Consider the following 19,564-nt stretch of genomic DNA (forward strand, 5'->3'; position numbering starts at 1 on the left):
GTTTTGTAAGGATTTAGTGGAACCCCCCTGTTTTTCTTTGCTGTGATTTGTTTATAAGTCAAGGATTGTAATGCTCTTCTTAATTTGCCCTGCCACCTTCAAATATTTCTGTATATACTTCCCCGGTCTATTTCTGCGTCTCCATGAAACTGTAAGACATACATGCAGAAATTAGACCATTCAGCCCATCAAATCTGCTCTGCCATTCAATCAGGGCTGATATGTTTCTCAACCTCATTCTCCCATCTTTTCCCCTTTCATCCCCTTAAATAATCAAGAACCTATCGATCTCTGTCTTAAATATACTCAATGACCTGGCCTCCACAGCGTTCTGTGGCAATGAATTCCATAGACTCGCCACTGTCTGATTGAAGGAGCTTCCCTTATCTCTGTTCTAAAGCATCTTTGCTTTACTTTAAGTCTGCGCCATCAGGTCTGAGTTTGTTCTGCTAATGAGAACATCTTCCTAATAACTACTCTGTCCAGGCCATTTGGTATTCTGTGAGTCTCAATTACTTCCCCCCTCATCCTTCTAAACTCCATCAAGTGTAGACCCAGAGTCCTCAAACTTTCCTCGTATGTTAAGCTTTTTATTCCTGAGATCATTCTCATGAATCTCCTTTGGATCTGCTGCACGGCCAGTGCATCCTTCCTGAGATATGGAGCCCAAAATTACTCTCAATACTCTAAATATGGTCCGACCTGAGCCTTATAAAGCATCAGAAGTACATCCCTACTTTTATATTCTGGCCCTCTCAAAGTAAATGCCAACATTGTATTTGTCTTCCTAACTACGGACTTAACATGCAAACTAACCTGAAGAGAATCCTGGACTAGGACTCCCAAGCCCCTTTGGACTTCAGATTTCTGAATGTTGTCCCCATTTATAAAATAATCTATGCCTCTATTCTTCCTACCAACGTGCATGACCTCACACTTTCCCACATTGTATTCCATCTGCCGCTTCTTTGCCAACTCTCCTAACCTGACTAAAACCTTACACAGTCTCTATGTCTCTTCAATATTACCTGTCCCTCCACCTATCTTTGTAGCCAGAATTTAACCAGAATACCCTCAGTTCCTTCATCTAAATCATTAATGTACAAAGTGAAACGTTGTCCCAAAACTGACCCTTGCGGAACATGGCTGCCATCCTGAGAAGGTCCCTTTTATCCCCACTCTCTGATTTCTACCAGTCAGACAATCTTCTATCCATGCTAGCACCTTGCCTCTAACACCATGGGCCCTTATCTCACTCAGCAGCCTACTGTGTAGCACCTTGTCAGAGGCCTTCTGCAAGTCCTAGTAGATAAAATCAGTTGACTCTCCTTTGTCTAACTAATCTCCCTTAAAATTGTCCAATTATATTGCCTCTCATTCTTCCTACCAAAAATTATCACTTCACATTTCTCTGAATTAAATTTCTTCTACCTTGTGTTTACCTATTTAACCAGTCTATATGCCCATTGAGTGATAATGGGAACTGCAGATGCTGGAGAATCCAAGATAATAAAATGTGAGGCTGGATGAACACAGCAGGCCAAGCAGCATCTCAGGAGCACAAAAGCTGACGTTTCGGGCCTAGACCCTCCATCAGAGAGGGGGATGAAAGGTCTAGGCCCGAAACGTCAGCTTTTGTGTTCCTGAGATGCTGCTGGGCCTGCTGTGTTCATCCAGCCTCACATTTTATTATATGTCCATTGAGGTCTGTTTCTATTCTCTTCATTATTTGCTACAGTTGTGAGTTGCATGTCATTTATGAACTTGAAATTATGCCCAGTTTATCTAAGCCTATATCATTTAACAAATGTCAGAATGTCAGGAAGTCCTAATTCACTGTGGAACATCACTGTATACTCACCTCCTGTTTGAAAAAAAACTGTTTGTCACAAATAGAAATGCTGCTAGAGGGAGAATCCATAATAACTTTTGAAAGAGAAGTAGATGAATTTAGGGAAATTGAGACAGATTGAGAGAATGCAACTAAAGGGGGCTCTTTCAGACATCTATACACAATGGGCTGAATGCTGCTGTCCCCAGTCCACCACCCCAATCCTGCTGTAACTTCTACTAGAGCCAATTTTAACTTTACTCAACTAAAGAAAATGAAGGCATACAGGTGACTAAATTAGTCAGGGAAAATTTATCAAAGGAGTATCAGTCACCATCATCTTATCTGTACAGTTTCAGCACAGAAGTGAGTCCAGGTAAATCAGCATCCATTGATTCCAGGGCCATTTTTGCAAGAAATGATGGACACTGGTCAACAGTAGTGTGGAACTGGAGGAAGATGATATGACTATGTTCAAAGGTACAGCAAGAATAATGAAGGACAATTTAAATTTTGTTGCAAAAATATTGTGACTGATTGAAAAGATTTAAATCATGAGTTGCATGAAGGTTGCTGCAGGCATTTGGGAGATGTGTGCACCTTCAGGACTTTGGAATAGAAAGTTGATTGGTTTTTTTAGGATATGATTGTAAGAGAGGATCATTTTCATGAGTAGAAAAACAAAATAGAGTGAGCTGAATAGATGACCTTTATCCGTTAATTCTTTAACTTCTTTGAAGGGAAACAATATCATGAATTGAGATGTTTGGTAACAAAGAAAATAAGTCAATGCTTGTCTTTGCCTTTCAAACTAAATCTAGAGGACCAGACAACTTGTGTAGAGGGGCATGAGGTGAGGTAGAAATTAATGTTGCCCTGTCACATTTAATAATGGGTTACTATTCCTGATATGTTCAAGATTTCCTCCCCTTTAATATGAGCAAGACAAGAATTCCTGGAGGAGTGGCCTTCATAGAACTCAGGAAACATTTCCTGAGATCAATGGCATTGAAAGCGGTGTTGAATTGCTTGCCAAAGCAGTAGCCGGTGGGTCTGTGATATATGGATGTTCCACATTTGGGAATTTACAAGTCTGATTGTGAGAAACTTTACAGAGTTTGTTTTCTTTCTGGATATGGGTACAGAATGCTTTTGAGTAGGGAGTGGAGGAACTCTGGGTGGGGCTTGAGATAATTTTGCAAAGACTTCAAAGGAAATGCAAGAGGTGCTCAAAGGTGCCAGTGGAGTACAAGTGAGAGACCAAGGTGAGGTTTAGTAATGAGATTGCACTGTTATAATGAGAGTTTGTGTTGGGCAGTTGGTGAAAAGCATAGCCAGGCAACGAACTAACTTTTCAACACTTGTGATGGAATTTCACTTAAAACTTTGCAGAAGGATCGTAAAAAAGGAGAGTTTAAGCCCTTGATGTTGCTTTATTCATATTTACAAGCAGGTAACAGCAAAATGGAGATTATTCAGCAGTGCAGAAGCAACATCTAGAGCAAAATGTAGCCACTGGGCCACTGAGTATGAATAATGCTGGCCCCATGGGAGAAAGTCAAGTCGTTAAACTGAGGTCATCCAACACAGAAAATAATCTCAAAAAATGGTTAAACTGAAGATGAAGGTTGCAATTCTACCTGGAAGCCAGCATAGAAGGGGGATTTAGCCCAAGAGAATGTAGATTAGTATTTGACACCCAACATTGTATGGTACAAAAAAGTGGATTTTTTTTAAATGAAGATTTTGAATAGAAGAGAAGAAAAAATATAGTAGTTACTATATCCCTGAGCAATGTTGAGGAACATGTACACAGTTCATTATTCCATTTGCTATGCATAACTAAGTTATGAACACATCCATTTTAAATATATTTATGCATCATCCATGTAGTCAGTAATAACCTACAGACATATGACAAAGACAAAGTGACCTTTCAAAATCTGTGGTTTTTCTATTTCATTGATTTCTGCACCCCACATTGGTGAGTCATTTGGCCAACTTGAAAGTTAATTGACCTCTTCTGGAAAGGTGAAATTAATGTAAAACAGCCTATTAGGTAATGTTGGTATTGAAATTACTATTTTTATAACTGAGACAAAATTTAGATTAATTGTAAAGCTGCTGACTGCTGCGGTTGAATTGGAAAGTGTCTTGCCTCTAAATAGTAAGATTATAGGTTGAAGTCACACTTCAACACCTAAACACACAAATTAAGGCTGATACTCTATTATGTTACTGAAGGAGTGCTGTCCTGTCAGACATGTTGTCTTTAAGTGAAATAATGGCACTAATTTGAAGAAGCATGGGAGGCAATGCCTACTGTTATTATTGCTGGACTATTAACCTAGAAGACCAGTTAATGTTCTGGGGACCCGAGTTCAAATTCTGCCATGGCAGATGGTGGAATTTGAATTCAATAAAGAATCTGGAATTAAGGGTCTAGTGATGACCATGGGACTGTTGCCAATTGTTGGAAAAGCCCAATTAGTTCGCCAATGCCCTTTAGGGAAGGAAACTGCCATCCTTACCTCGTCTAGCTTACATGTGACTCCAGGCACACAGCAATGTGTGGGCAATTAGGGATGGGCAATAAATGCTGGCCTAACCAGAAATGCCCATGTCATATGAGAGATCTTAAAAAAAAGATTTGGATGCAGGATTCTAAATTCATTCATCCAAGATTAATATCTATTGTGAAGATTCTGAACAGATTCCAGAAAATGCGACTTGTCATGTCTTACTAATCATAAGATAGTTTTTGCCTTCTTCTTGTCTCTCAGCTAATTACCTACTGTTGGCTCTAGTACCTTGTGCTTTTCCTAATATTTTGTCAATGGCCAAAATGTGGTGGAATTTTAGTGAATGAGGAAGGGTCACCATACCCAAAGTGTAAACTCTGATATTTTTCTTCACCGATGCTGCCAGACCTGCTGAGCTTTTCCAACAACTTCTGTTTTTGTTCCTGATTTACAGCATGCGCTGTTCTTTTCGATTTAAAAAAAACACTTCTTCATTTGTTTAAAGTAAACAAAGTATGTTTTTCATTTATTGCAGGGATCTACGGTTCAATCGTATTAAAGAAATTCGCCCAACAGCCTTCAAGAGACTGAGGAATCTGAACACTTTGTAAGTTTAAGAAATGCTTTGTTTTCCAGAACACACTTATTCTCTCCATGTAGGCTAACGTTAGATTTTGTAACATGGGAACTTAAGTTGACAATTAAACCATCTGAGTGCTTTGTGTACTTAGGATTGGTTCCAATATGTGGTCAAGGCAAAATCATAGTGTGACATTTAATGTTCTGGCAGAGTTTGGATTCTCTCCTCGCTGGTGAGGGAGTACCACTTATTAGTAGCAGTTGTCCAGATGGCGGTAAGACTAGCAGCTTTGAAATGTTAATAGGCTTGTAAATGCTGTTCCTTTCTCAAAAGTTTTTCTTAACAACTAGTGAATTTGATTTGAGTTAGCCGGCTCCATGGATGTAGCAGTTAATATCTCCGTGACCTTTTTGAAGTTCACATTGCTGCAGATAGCAATTGACCTAGAGAATCCTAAACTGTATCATGTGAAATGTCAGGTTATGTTCTGTTGCAGCTTCTTAGAAAACATTATCATTGGCAATTTTGCAAAGAATCTTTCTTAAAGCACATTTTGCAAAGAATGTTGTTGCTGTTTATCAAATCAAATGTTTGCATTTCCAGATGAATGGGTACTATCTTGTACTGACTAGGAGTTGATTGATTAAGTTTCCTGGGAATACAAGCAGCCAACTGTTCCTGTTCCTTCATTCTTCCTCACAGTTATGTGTGCTCACTGTTGGACTGTTCAAACAATGTCACTAACTGCATATTCATTTAGGACCATTATTTGTTTGTTATGGTCTGAGATATCTCTTGTTCTCCATTTTGTTTTCTTCTTTGGCCTTTCATCTTAAGGCAGTCGGAAGCTTGCAAAAGTACCCCCTGTGCCTCCATAATCTCATGTCATACCAGTGTCACATTCAAGGACTTGGATCATAGAATCTCTACCCTGTGGAAGCAGGCAATTCAGGCCATCAAGTCCACATTGACACACGAAAGCACAGTAACCCTGCATTTCCCATGGCTAATCCACCTAACCTGCACATCTTTAGGCTGGGGGAGGAAACCACAGCACCTGAAGGAAACCCATGCAGACACAGGGAGAACATACAGAGAATCACCCGAGACTGGAATTGAACCCGGCTCCCTGACGCTGTGAGGTTGTAGTGCCAACCATTGAGCCACTGTGATGGATGAAGGTAACTAATCCTGCCATCCAGACTCCATGGTAATACATCTTCTACAATTAGTGTGTCTTTAGCCATTTAGTTACTTACAATACTCATTTTTAAATCAATCCATAGAGTTAAACGTTTTTGATAATTTTCATAATTTGACAAGGGTGAACAGATAGACCTGATAAACCAGCTTTTAAAAACCATTATTAAAATTCAAACGGGAAGAGTAAATTTATGAATGTACTCTCCCTCTTGGCTGTCAGAAACAAACTACAGCAATTCATCATGTGGTGATCACCAAGTAGTATTAGTTGTAGGCCACAATTAATTTATTTTCCCTCACCTAAAGAACATAATCCAGCTCTGTTTCGGATGGCATCATTGTTGCAAATCATATTATCGTCATACCTTGATTTTAGTTTTTCACCCCTCGAATCCAATGCAGCTGGACAGCAAGGGAGAACATTTGGAGGGCGATAGAAGGTTAACTGTGTCTCAGGCTAGGTGGTAGAGAAAATAAGGAAGGATGGTATACTACAGACACAGCCTCGAAGATGTCATTTATGGTTTTTATTAGGGCAAACATATTCAACAATTTTCAATTTTGTTTGTCCACTTCAGCATTTTTAATATTGCTAAGGCCTCCAATCTCTTTTAGTGTAGAATGGCTACATGTTTGCATATTGCTATGTTTTAAATTTCCTTAGGATTTTATTTTGCTGGAAGAAAATTCAATGTTTTGATTTATGTTTAATTGACAGTTCAGTTGCCTTCTTCTAGTGTGCCAAATTCATCAGAAGCAGTTGGATGTTGGTTCATGCACTCAAATCTCTCAACATTCTTTGTTTTGTTATACAGTAGGGCTCCAAAACAGAGGGGAATTCTTGTTTTAAAAAGGAAATGGCCTGGCATTATCTTACATAAACTTGATGAGTCAACCTCTTTAACACACAGACAATTCTGCTGAAAACAGAAAATCTATGTATTGTAGACATTAATTTTACGTTCGGGTTAAATATGATTTGATATAAATGGCATTTCCAAATACACAGGCAAGTACGTTCTTTAAAGAATGTACAAATAAGAGTAGGCCACTCAGCCATTTGAGTCTGCTCTACTATCTATCTTATTTTAACCTGAATCCTACATTCCTGCGTATTTCCATCCACTTAGAAATCAAGAATCTGTCTCTGCCTTGAAAAATACTAAGAAGATTCTAGATCTACTGCCTTTTGAGAACGCGAATTCCAACGAGAGACAACCTTGTGAGGGGATTTTTTCATCTTCCTTTCTCTCTTAAAAGGATGGCCCCTTTATTTTTAAACTATGACCTAGATTCTCCTGCAAAAGGAAATATCCTCTTTAAATCCACGTGGTCAAGTTCCCTCAGGATCTTGTATGTTTCACCTAAGTCACAGCTGACTCTTCTAAGCTCCCGACAATACTGATCTAGTTTGTCTAGCCTTTCCTCATAAGGTCATTCGCTTATTCCATGTATCAGCAAAGTTGCTGTGGTGGCTATGCCTTTTAATTTTGAACCTTTAAATGTTAACTTGTCAAAGATGGATGACCTGTTGCAATTGTGGGGAGATAGAAGTTAGTTGTGTTTTAGAACTGTCTTTAATTTAAACTAGAATAGAGGATTAACATGGTGTCTATATATGTGGGACAACACAGTGTGCTGCTGGAAGAACATAGCAGGCCAGTCAGCGTCAGAGGAGTAGGAAAGTTGGCGTTTTGGGTCAGGACCCTTCTTCAGAAAGTCCCAACCTGAAATGCCAACTTTCCTACACCTCTGATGCTGCCTGGCCTGCTGTGTTCCTCCAGTTCCACACTGTGTTATCTCTGACTCCAGCATTTGCAGTTCTTGCTATCTCCATGTCTATATATGTGACCTGTTCTGAATTCTGATGACAGCAAGCTTTGGCTTGAGTATTCAAGATTAAAGGGTGCCCAAGTTGTTTGACTGGGCGGAAGGTTTTCATGCCTATAAAACCTTTCACAACAACTAAGGTAACTGTGCTGAGAGTGTGATGACTGTTCCTCTCCAAAGTTTCACAAACATCTTAGGAATGTCAGGTTTTGTAGACTGTTAGGATTTAATCCATTTGTTTAGTTTCAAGATAACATGACATTTGAGAGTGCAAGGGATTGCCAACAGCATTTTTACCTGACTGCACGACCCTTATGATTCATGTTGCTAATGTGATGAACTTCTGAGTCAGCCTGTAGGGAGGTGATATAGGGTTGTATTATCGGGTTTTTCCTAAAATAGCACTGAACTTCACTGTCTATCAGAACCTTTTGGGCCATAATCCTTGAATTCCCTCCTGAATGGCATTGTGGGTGAACAGCAGGTGGACTGTCGTGATTCAAGAAGGCAGCTCACTGCCACCTTCTCAAGGGCAACTAGGGATGGGCAATAAATACTAGCCAGCCAGCGACACCCACATCCCACAAATGAATAAAAAGAAAATCTGAGAGGAAGCTTGAACTGAGAATCAGAGGCAGCAAATCTCTATGGTGAGTGTCAGTGAGAGGCTGTATTCAGATTCAAATGTCTGCATTTGTGAGAACTTAAACAGGCTTGGAAGCTTTAGCCAGAGTGAGATTTGTTGGTGATTTGCTTGTGTTAGTCAGTTGGCCTAACATACTGCTAAGAAATGCTGTTGACTAGGTCAAGCTGACCCAGGCTGGTTTCACAATGGGTCCCTTGCTGACGGACCAAATCAATTGAACGCTACTGCCTTCCAGCCCAGCACTCCATACGGAGCAACCTTCCTAAGAAACATCAACCAGCTGGCCTTTGGATCAAAGAATAGGAAACATTAGAAATCACTAACCAGTTCCTTGTGGTACATGTCATCTTACAGGCTTTGAGCTAAAATGGTGAGAGTGATCCTGTTTCAAGATAGGCCATATCCATCACAGTGTTTCAGTACAAACCCCTTGTGCACTTGTGGAGAGACATAAAAATGTAACTGAGGACAATCCCTTCTGCAGACTAATTACTGTGAACCCTGTCAATTAAAAGGCTATCACCTGGTTTTAGGGATAATACGGTGTAGAACTGGATGAATACAGCAGGTCAGGCAGCATCACAGGAGCAGGAAAGTTGATGTTTCGGGTCGGGAACCTTCTTCAGAAATGGGGGAGGGGGTAAGGGAGCTTGGAAATAAATAGAGAGAGGAGGGGTTGGGCTGGGGTAGATGGGTGGGATGGTGATAGGTGAGTGCAGGTAGGCAGTGGTGGGATGGTCAGTGAGGTGGGAGGAGTGGATAGGTGGGAGAGAAGACAGACAGTTTATGTCAGAGATGGGGATGAGAGAGAGAGCTGGTCATGGGATGAGGTCGGGGGTGGGTGGGAATAATTTGAAACTGGTAAAGTCTACATTGAGACTATCAGGCTGTAGGGTCCCAAAGCGGAATGTGAGGTGCTGTTCCTCCAGTTTCTGGGTGGCATAATTGTGACGCCGGAGGAGGCCAAGTATGGACATGTCGCCCAAGGAGTGGGATGGGGAGTTGAAGTAGTTTGTGACTGGAAGGTGTTGTCATTTGTTGCAAACAGAGCGCAGGTGCTCTACAAAGCGATCTCTGAACCTCCACTTGGTCTCACCGATGTAGAGGAAGCCACATCAGGAGCAGTGGATGCAATAGACCACATTGGAGGATGTGCAGGTGAACCTCTGTCTGATGTGGAAGGTTTTTTTGGGTGCTTAGATGGAGGTGATGTGGGAGGGGTAGGGGCAGGTGTAGCACTTTCTGCGGTTGATGGATAAGGTGCCGGGGCTGGTGAAGTTAATAGGGAGTGTGGAGTGGACGAGGGAGTTCCGGAGACAGCAGTCCCTACGGAGACAGATGGGGTGGGGAGGGAAAATTATCTTTGGGTGTGGGGTTAGATTACAGGTGGTGGAAGTGGTGGAAAATAATATGTTAAATCCGGAGGTTAGTGGGGTGATACGTGAGGACAAGGGGGATTCTGTTTTTGTTTTTGTTGCGGGGAGGGGATGTGAGAGCAGAGGTGTGGGAAGTGCAAGAGATGCAGTCGAGAGCATTTTTGACCACTGATGGGGGATGTTGCGGTCCTTGAAATAAGAGGACATCTGGGATGTTCAGGAGTGGAACGCCCCATCTTGGGAGCACATGCAACAGAGGAGGAGGAATTGGGCATATGGGATCACATTCTTGCAGGAAGGTGGGTGAGAGGAGGTATAGTCGAGGTAGCTATGGGAGTCAGGTGGGCTTGACATAGATGTTGGTGTTGAGGCAGTTACCAGAGATGAAGATAGAGAGGTCCAGGAATGAGAGAGAGGTATCAGCGATGGCCCAGGTGAATTTGAGGTTGGGGTGCAAAGTGTTAGTAAAATTTTAGCGATTTGCATTTGACAGATAAATAAATCTGAGCAAGATTTTGTCTCAGGTAATAGAGGTGAGAGGCCAATGTCTAAGCCACTGGGGTAATAAATTCCCTGATGCTTTTTGAAATATGTGGTGTTAAAGTTTCAATTTGTATGCTGGATCTGCAGGAAGGCAGTTGTTGCTTATTGAGTAATGAAATATTAATATAGAGGCCTCCGAAAGGTTGCAAATTATGGCTTTAATGTGAGTTGATCTCACTGGGATGTGATTTCACAACATATTCTGAAAAAAATGCTGCATGTGTTATGGAACTTTAGCCGTCATGTGCCATCTGCAGGGATTTTGTTTTTGTTTTGCTTTCCCATTCTCTACAACAATCCAGTTCTATTAATTACTCACTTTATGGTCTCTTCACATTAATCAAGCCTAGAATTTTGCTGTTGGCATCTTGAATTTAAAAACAGAAGGATATTTTCCAGAGATTTCTATTAATTGAATTTCTCTGAGATTTATTTTTTACAAAACAGGTACTTATTCTTTTCTTTTGGAAAATATAAAGTATATTAATAGTTTTGCTTTAATCTCTCATGGAGACTAATGCCTTGCTTTCTCTTTCCCCATTATCCATTCGGCCATGTACAGAATAAAGATGGCAGTTAGCTCACATTCCAACAAGACTTTGTTCATTTTAATGGAAGCCAGTGTGTCAAACTAGTCTCAGAGCATCACAGTCACAAAAGCAGTGGTGAAGAGATGCAAATCTGTGTCAGTCTGAAGAGCAACTAAGTAATGATACAATTTGTGGTTCCTGTTAAATCATAAACATAATTGATGACTGCTTTAAATAAACTGTATCAGAGTAAAGCACTGACTGCCTCAGCAAATGTTCCAATGTGATTTTTATTTTTGACAGATATCAGGCCCAAATGTCAAAACAGTGACAGTGGGCTCATCGTTAATGTTCTTTTGTTCATTACATTACTTAAGTAATTAACTTTTATGTCTTAAGTCAGATAAGGTTTCTACTAATGTATGTTGAATGTTTCCTATTAACAACAATAGCCAACTGTTTATCTGTGGCAGCTTTGTTGTTAAAAAGCTGAGCAGATTTAAAAGTATATAATACATATATGGTCTATCAAAACTAGCATCTTAGGGCTGAAGGCTGTATGATAAAACATAGGTCAGTACAGCGCAGGAACAGGCCCTTTGACCCACAATATTGTGCTGAACATGATGGCAAATTAATCTAAACCCTTCTGCCTGTTGATGGTCCATATCACTTCATTCCTTGCTTATTTGTGCGCTTATCTAGGAGTACCTTAAATGCTTCTATTGTATCTGCCTCCACCACTATCCCTGGCAGTACGTTCCACATTCTGTAAATAAACACTTGCTTCTCGCATCTCCTTTGAACTTTCCCTCTATCACCTTAACTTCATGCCCTCTAGACTTTCTTCCCTGCCATTATTAGACTGATGAATGGACTCTCTAACTTCAAATAATGTTGATTTTGTTAATGTTATTCTTGCCTTGCACACATCCTGTATGCCTCACTCTGTCCAAGTTACTTCTCCCGTTATGATCCATATGTCCTTGCTTAGTATGTTCTGCCTATAATGTTCACAAAGTTTTTCACTGTACTTATGTAAGTGTGACTATAAATCAAACCAATCAATTTCAACTCTGGGAAAAAGATTATGACTGTCAACCCCTTCTATGCTTCTTATAATTTTACAATCTTCTTTAATGTCTCCCCTTGGCCTTCGCCGCTCCACAGAAAACAACCTTTGTTTGTCCAGCCTCTTCTTTATAGCTCATACTTTCCAATCCAGGCAGCTACCTGGTAAATATCTTCTGCGCCCTTGCCAAAGCCTCCACATCCTTACTGTGGTATGGTCACCAGAATTGAACACGGTGCTCTAAGTGTGGCCCAACCAAAGTCTTATAAAGCTGCAACATCACTTCCTGACTCTTGCACTCACTGCCCCAACCAGTAAAGGCAAGCATGCAATACACCTTCCTTACCACCCTATCTACTTGTGTGGCCACCTTCAGGGAGCTCAGGACTAGGACCCCAAGATCCCTCTGTATAGCAATGCTGTTAAGGATGTTGCCATTAACTGTTTATATATTTTGGATATTCCAGATTTTGGTTTGGATAGTTTAGAGCATGGACAGATCAGGTGAAACCATGTAGGATAGAGAGGCATGTAAACCTTTTATTTAGCTTGGAGCTACAACACGCCAATGCAACATGTGGCCAAATTGCCAAGTTCAGTTTTTTTCAATATTACTCAATTAAGGAAGATCTAACGCCCAGTTTTTAGACACGGCCACTTTTAGGGGACTGGGTTTGAGGTACTCAGAAATAATGGGAACTGCAGATGCTGGAGAATCCAAGATAACAAAGTGTGAAGCTGGATGAACACACAGCAGGCCAAGTAGCATCTCAGGAGCACAAAAACTGATGTTTCGGTCCTAGACCCTTCATCAGAGATACTGTTCTTAATGCATTTTGAAAATTAGACTTGATTGAAATACCTGAAAACCCTCCTCAGTCATTGTTTTTTAATTCCTTTACAACCTTTGAAATTTTGTCCACTATGGTCCTTCATTCCTTCCCCTTTGCTTTCCAGATCAACATTTGGTGGCATGCATGCCCCTATTTAGTTAATCAGTGTCCCGATCTTTTCTGACAGATCAGGCAACCCGGTAATTCTTCTTTATGACAAAGATGTATTCAGATGATTTCCAGTCAATTTCAAAAGGAGCCCATTTGAACTACAGCCATCCTTAATTTCCTGTGTTTCATACAGTTTGGATTTTCAAGTTGCCTGCATTTGCTGACCAAAGTTAGTCATGCTCAAGGCCCACCCTCCGCACTCCTGCAGCTACCCCTTCAGCATAACTTGCCACTTTTCCACTCTGCCTGTTAATTCAGGAAACTGAATACAGGAATACGGCTGAATGGAGCAGAGGACTAGGAGTGATCCTACGAGGGGAATTAGAGCGCAAACCAGTGATGAAAGCCAGACTGAATTGAAGGCAGAGGGCACAGAGTGACAAAAGAGGAATAGGAGGGTTTGTGGGCTGGGGCATGTAATGGTAAACCATCTGCATGAACGTAATGGAAGGATGTTGCTCGGGTCAAAAGGAAGGCTGCAATGAATTGCAGATACTGTTGTCTGCTCTACAAATGATGGAAAATGTTTAGTCCTTCAGTGAATGTGCAGGGACCTGCAAGTCACACACTGTTCTGAGTTGGGAGTAAACTGTTCGATCATTTGGTGGCCAAGAGCCTGTGACTCCCTTCCTTTGACAGTCCTGTGGATATGACTATATTCCGTTTACTGTCGCAGTTTAAGAAGGCAGCTCGCTACCACCTTCTTGAGGGAAATTAGTGTTAGGTAATGAATGCTGGCCTCACATCCCATGAGTAAGTAAGACATGAAGTGCAGTGTAGATTTATGATAGATCCATGCTCAATTGCATGTTCTGTGTATAAAAATGCCATATGCATATGATTGTGACTGTTTTGAGTTGCTCACAATTTTCTGATATTGTCAGTCCATTTACTGGTTTTGAGGTTGTCATGCGTACTGCTGCCATGGGCCATTTATAACTGAATAGGATGGAAAATCGGTGCAAATCTATAAATAAAATTTGTGCCACACTGTGTGCTGATGCCACCTTCTTAATAAACAGGCTCTTCCGGTAAAAATTGTCAAGCTAGTAGATTTCGTTGACATTTTGTTTTTATGTTTTACTGTCCTAACCCCAGAGAGGATTTTACCTCCACCCCATCTCATACCCTGGAAATTCAATTATGTTAAAACCTATTTAAAATGGCAGTAGTAACATTCACTAGGACAGAAGCAAATTTGTCACAGAATTTAAGGGAGTAACAGCAGCCTTTCGCTATTTCCTGCCGTAGGTTATTGTTTAAAGCCAAAGGGTTAGAGACCATATAAAGCTCTGGTTTCTATGTACCAGAGAATGTTTGATGTGAAAAGCAAGTACATGTTGCAAATATAAACTGCAATGGCAGCTGTCATGAGGCACGTGTATAGAACTAGACGAAACTGTTCTGAATGTCACAAACTGTAGAACTTTTAAGAATTGAATATATTTTTGAGGGAAATAAGGCATCCCTACAACTAAAGTCCCTTCTGTCTGATTGATCTATTTTCTAACCAACTTGGTGAGAGATGTTATCACACACTTTTGGAACAAGTGGGACTTGAACATCAGTCTCCTGGCTCAAATACTACTACCACACCACAAGAACAGCTCCAACCTGGCATTCCCAGGCATCCTATCCAAGTACTAACCAGGCTTAAGATAACAATGTGTAGAGCTGGATGAACACAGCAGGCCAAATAGCATCACAGGAGCAGGAAAGCTGATGTTTTGGGCCTAGACCCTTCTTCAGGTTTTTTTCCACCGCCTCCACCTCCTCTATCCATCTTCTATCTGCCTCCCCCTCTTTCTCTATTTATTTCAGAACCCCCTTCCCTCTCCCATTTCTGAAGAAGAGTCTAGGCCCAAAACATCAACTTTCCTGCTCCTATGATACTGCTTGGCCTGCTGTGTACATCCAGCTCTACACCTTGTTATCTCAGATTCTCCAGCATCTGCAGTTCCTACTATCTCTAAAACAATTTTAACCCCACTGAGAAGCCTCTTCTGAGGATGCCTACCTTGAAGAAGTTACCCTCCTCCCTCCTGAAAAGCCTCAGTGGATCTCTCTCCCACTGCAACTCTCTTGTAATCTCTTTGGCCTTGAAACTGCTCAACCACGCCCTAAAGCAAACCAGGCACTACAGCCACATCACCTTTCTTAGTACCTGCCTCAACAAATACTGGTCACGTTTGGACATTGAACAATTTTTCTGCCACCTCTGCCTCCTCTATCCATCTTCTATCCACGCCCCCTCTCTCCCTATTTATTTCAGAGCCCCCTTCTGAACTCGGCTTGAGTCTGCTTAGCTTCTGAGATCAGATATTTCTGTTTGTTTGATTCCAGCAACATATTAGGTTGCTCCAGGAGCTTATCACCAGTTTACTGCCTTTTATTCCACAGTCTATGTAATACCAAGAGTATCTGGCTCTAATCTCTCACTCCTAGGCTTATTGTCTATTCTGTTGATGGGAAATTTTCTGGACGCTTTTCCATAGTTTCTGCACAATTTATAATAACATACCTGCTCAGCTTAAGAAAATTCAAAACTTTATCAGATGTGAACAATTTTCAATTCACTCTTCGGATGTGGGTGTTGTTGGCAGGGCCAGCATTTATTGCCATATCTGGCAGCCCTTGAGAAGGTAGTGATGAGCTGCCTTCTTGAGATACTGCAGTTCATGTGCTGTGGGTAGACCCACAATGCAAATGGGGAAAGATTTCCTCGCATTTGGACAACAACACTGGAGAAACAGCGATTATATGTCTAAGTCAGGATGTTGAGCGGCTGAAAGGGCATCTTGCAGGCGATGGTGTTCCCATATGTCTGCTCTCCTTGTACTCCTAATAATCATGGGTTTGAAAGTTGTGTGCTGCCTGTGCATCACGCCCAGGTTAGGCAATCTATCATAGTTTATTGATTTGAAAAATATAAATGTCAATATATATTTTATATATTAATGGCTGTCAAACTTTTCCAGCTGGCTCTAGTACATTTGTACATGTCCTTTAGCTTGGGGAAATCTAGGCAAACAAGCTGTTGCACAGTGTGACTGGATTTGAAGAATAGCTTTCCAAGGCTCAGTACATGTTTCACTTCTGGGACTTGCTGTCTCTGTTATTACTGCTTTAAGCAGATGGGAGGAGCAGTAAATTTCATTAATATATAGGGAGGTATCTTCTAATGTTTTAGAATAAATAAGTCAGTGTAGTCACTTGACACTAGATGAAATTGCAAAGGGTATATATAATGAGGTATAATACACCCCTGTGAATCTCTTAATAGTTTAAATGATTATAAACTGATATCAGCTATCATTGCCTGTGGAAAGAAGAGCTACCCAGGGCCTAATGAAATGTTAACTTCTCTGGACAGAATTACCAACTCAGACCTGAAGGCAAAACAGCCTTTGAATAAATCACACTGACATATTGTCAGGTGAGGCATTTGACAAACTGAGATAAGATGGTGTTGGTTAACATTGAAAGTAAGTGATAATTATTGGGAGAAAAAATAGAGTGGAAGTCATTGCCGCCATTGAAGTGTCCTCATATAATGAGCATTGAATCTTCATTTTAAAAATATTTCACTGATGTAAGAGAATAAACTAGAACCATGAATAAACGTACAATGGACAATGGTAATCGATTTTTAAAATTCTCATTCTTGTTTTCAAATTCCTCCCTGTCCTATATTTGTGTGTTTGGGAATTTTTCTTTGAGAGGTAACATGAAATTTGAGGAGAAATTAATAATTCATGTTTCTTTTTTGCTCTGGAATTCAGATTAGTTTTGCGTGGCAAAATGATTTAGGTGGAAGTCTTAGATAATGGGAACTGCAGATGGTGGAGAATCCAAGATAATAAAGTGTGAAGCTGGATGAACACAGCAGGCCAAGCAGCATCTCAGGAGCACAAAAGCTGATGTTTCGGGCCTAGACCCTACATCAGAGAGCTCTGATGAAGGGTCTAGGCCCGAAACATCAGCCTTTGTGCTCCTGAGATGCTGCTTGGCCTGCTGTGTTCATCCAGCTTCACACTTTATTATCTAGGTGGAAGTCATGTTGAGGTCAAGTCTGTGTTAAGAACCATAGTTGGGATGTTTTATTTGTAGAATTTATTAGTAGACCCAGAGCAGGTGAGTTACCAATCTGGTGAGATGTTATTGGTTTATTATACCTCTTCAGGCCATGAGGAAATTTGCGCTAACATTCTTTTTAAACATCAAGTGGGGAAAAATGTAATACTTTGCTCGGATTGGGATTTTTACCCAGATTTCATAATTCTATAAAGATTAGTAGAAAGCAGTGGTACTATTAGTATCAATTTTTTTTAAAAGATCTGTGGTATGATCACCTGATTTCATTTCAACCATCAATTATACTTTTTTTAAAGATCCATATTTTATTTGAGAAAACTGGTCACCTTTCGTAAGAATATGTGATACTTCTGTGTATTGATATTTAGCCCCATACCTTCACATCTCAGCCATGATAAAGAGAGTGGCCTTCTTGCTTCAAATCCTGAGTTAATACAATATTAATTGGATCAAGAATTATGGAAGACTTTAGCTTTAGCTTGACTATATTCAAAAAACAGTTATCTCAGAGATAACAACTTGCATGGATTCAAATTCCATTCCCGAACATGAATATCTGATCCCAACAGTGCAGTGCTGAGCGCTTGCTGTAATGTTTGAATGCAGCTCTTAGTTGACATGATAAGTTATATATCCTTGCAAGGTTGGTGGGGTCTGGTGAAGATATGGTCAAAGAAGCCTTTCCTAGCTCTAAAAGCTATCTATGAATACAGAAAGTAACTTCTTTGCAGCAAAGGTAATGATGAAAATGACTGTCAAGATATTATAAAGGTTAGCTAAAAGTTTAGTGATCAACAGTTTTAAAAAAAAGCAAACTTCTTTAATTTGATTAGGGAATATACATTTTGCTGACCAGGCCAGTATTAATTGCCTATTCTCAATTGCTATTGAGAAGGTAAAGGCAACAGCATTCTTCAACTGTTGCAAAGTGTCTGGTGCATGGACACCCACAATGTTGTTAGGGAGGGATTTCAAGGATTTTGATTCCATAACGTTGAAAGAACAGCAATATTCTTTGAAGTCAAGGTCATGAGCGGCTTGAAGAGGAACCTGCACGGTTTGATGTTCCCATGTATCTGATGAACTTGTTCTTCTAGATGGCAATGTTGTTGTGCTATCTAAAGAGATTTGGTGAATTTCTGCAGTGCATCTTGTAGATGGTACATGCTGCTACGACTGAGTGTCACTGGTGGAGAGAGTGAATGTTTGTGGCTGTGGCGACAATGAATTAAGGTGCTTCGTCCCAGATGATGTGAAGCTTCTTGTGTGTTTGAGCTGTGCTCATCCAGGCAAGTGGACAGGATTCCATCACACTCCTGATTAGTGCCTTGTAGATGGTGGACAGGCTTTGGAGAATTAGGAGGTGAGTTGGATACTCACTACAGGATTCCTAGCCCCTGTCCTGCTCTTGTAGCCACAGAATGTGTATGGCCAGTTCAGTTTCTGATCAAGAGGAAACCCTAGAATATTAATAGTGGGAGATTATACCATTGAATGCCAAGAGCTAGATTCTGTCTTGTTAGAAATGATTATTGCCTGGCTTTATGTGGCACTGATGATACTTTCAACTTATTAGTTCAAACCTAGATATTATCCAGGTCTTGCTTCAACAGTTCAATCTCTGAGGAGTCTCAAATGATGCTGAAAATAGTGCAAACATCATTGAACATTCTCACTCCTAATCTTATGATGGCAGGAAGATCATAAATGAAGTTTGGGTCTATGACATTTGCCTGACGAACTCCTGCAGAGATGTTCTAGAGCTGAGATGACTAACCTCCATCAAGCATTTGTGCTAGATCTGACTCTGATGAACAGAGAGACTTCCTCGATTCTCTTAACTCCAGTTTTGCTTGGGCTCCTTGATGCCCACTCTGCCAAATGCAACCTTGATGTCAAAGGCAATCACCTAATATCTTGAATTCAGCTCTTTTTTTTTGCCAATGTTTGAACAAAGGCTGTAATGACAATGGGAGCCAAGTGAGCCTGGCAGACACAAACTGCACACCAGAGAACAGGTTATTGCTCAGCAAGTGCTCCTTGATAACATTGTTGATGATGCCATCCATCACTTAACCATTGGTCAAAGGTAGGCTGATGGAGCAGTAATTGGCTGGTTGGATTTGTCCTGCTTTTTGAGTGCAAGACATTACTGAGCAATTTTCTACATTGTCCGGTAGGTGCCAATTTTATCGCTGTCCTGAAACAGCTCAGCCAGGAGCATGGCAAGTTTTTGAACACACTTCAGCACTGTTGCTGGCATGCTAACTAGAACACAAATGCTTTATAATTATTTTCTTTTTGCAGAACCCTTTTAAGGGTTAGCTATAAT

At 40.6% G+C, this 19,564-nt stretch overlaps 1 protein-coding gene across 1 annotated transcript in view; it reads left to right on the plus strand.

Moving 5' to 3' along the window:
• The window catches only part of LOC125461566 (peroxidasin homolog), a 183,985-nt gene that overhangs the window by 79,448 nt on the left and 84,973 nt on the right, over positions 1–19,564 (plus strand). The window contains exon 2 of the mRNA XM_048550487.2: positions 4,889–4,960. Coding sequence (XP_048406444.1) covers positions 4,889–4,960 — 72 coding nt within the window. The remainder of the gene's footprint in view (positions 1–4,888; positions 4,961–19,564) is intronic.

This window comes from Stegostoma tigrinum, chromosome 19 (assembly GCF_030684315.1).
Source record: "Stegostoma tigrinum isolate sSteTig4 chromosome 19, sSteTig4.hap1, whole genome shotgun sequence".
Classification (NCBI taxonomy): domain Eukaryota; kingdom Metazoa; phylum Chordata; class Chondrichthyes; order Orectolobiformes; family Stegostomatidae; genus Stegostoma; species Stegostoma tigrinum.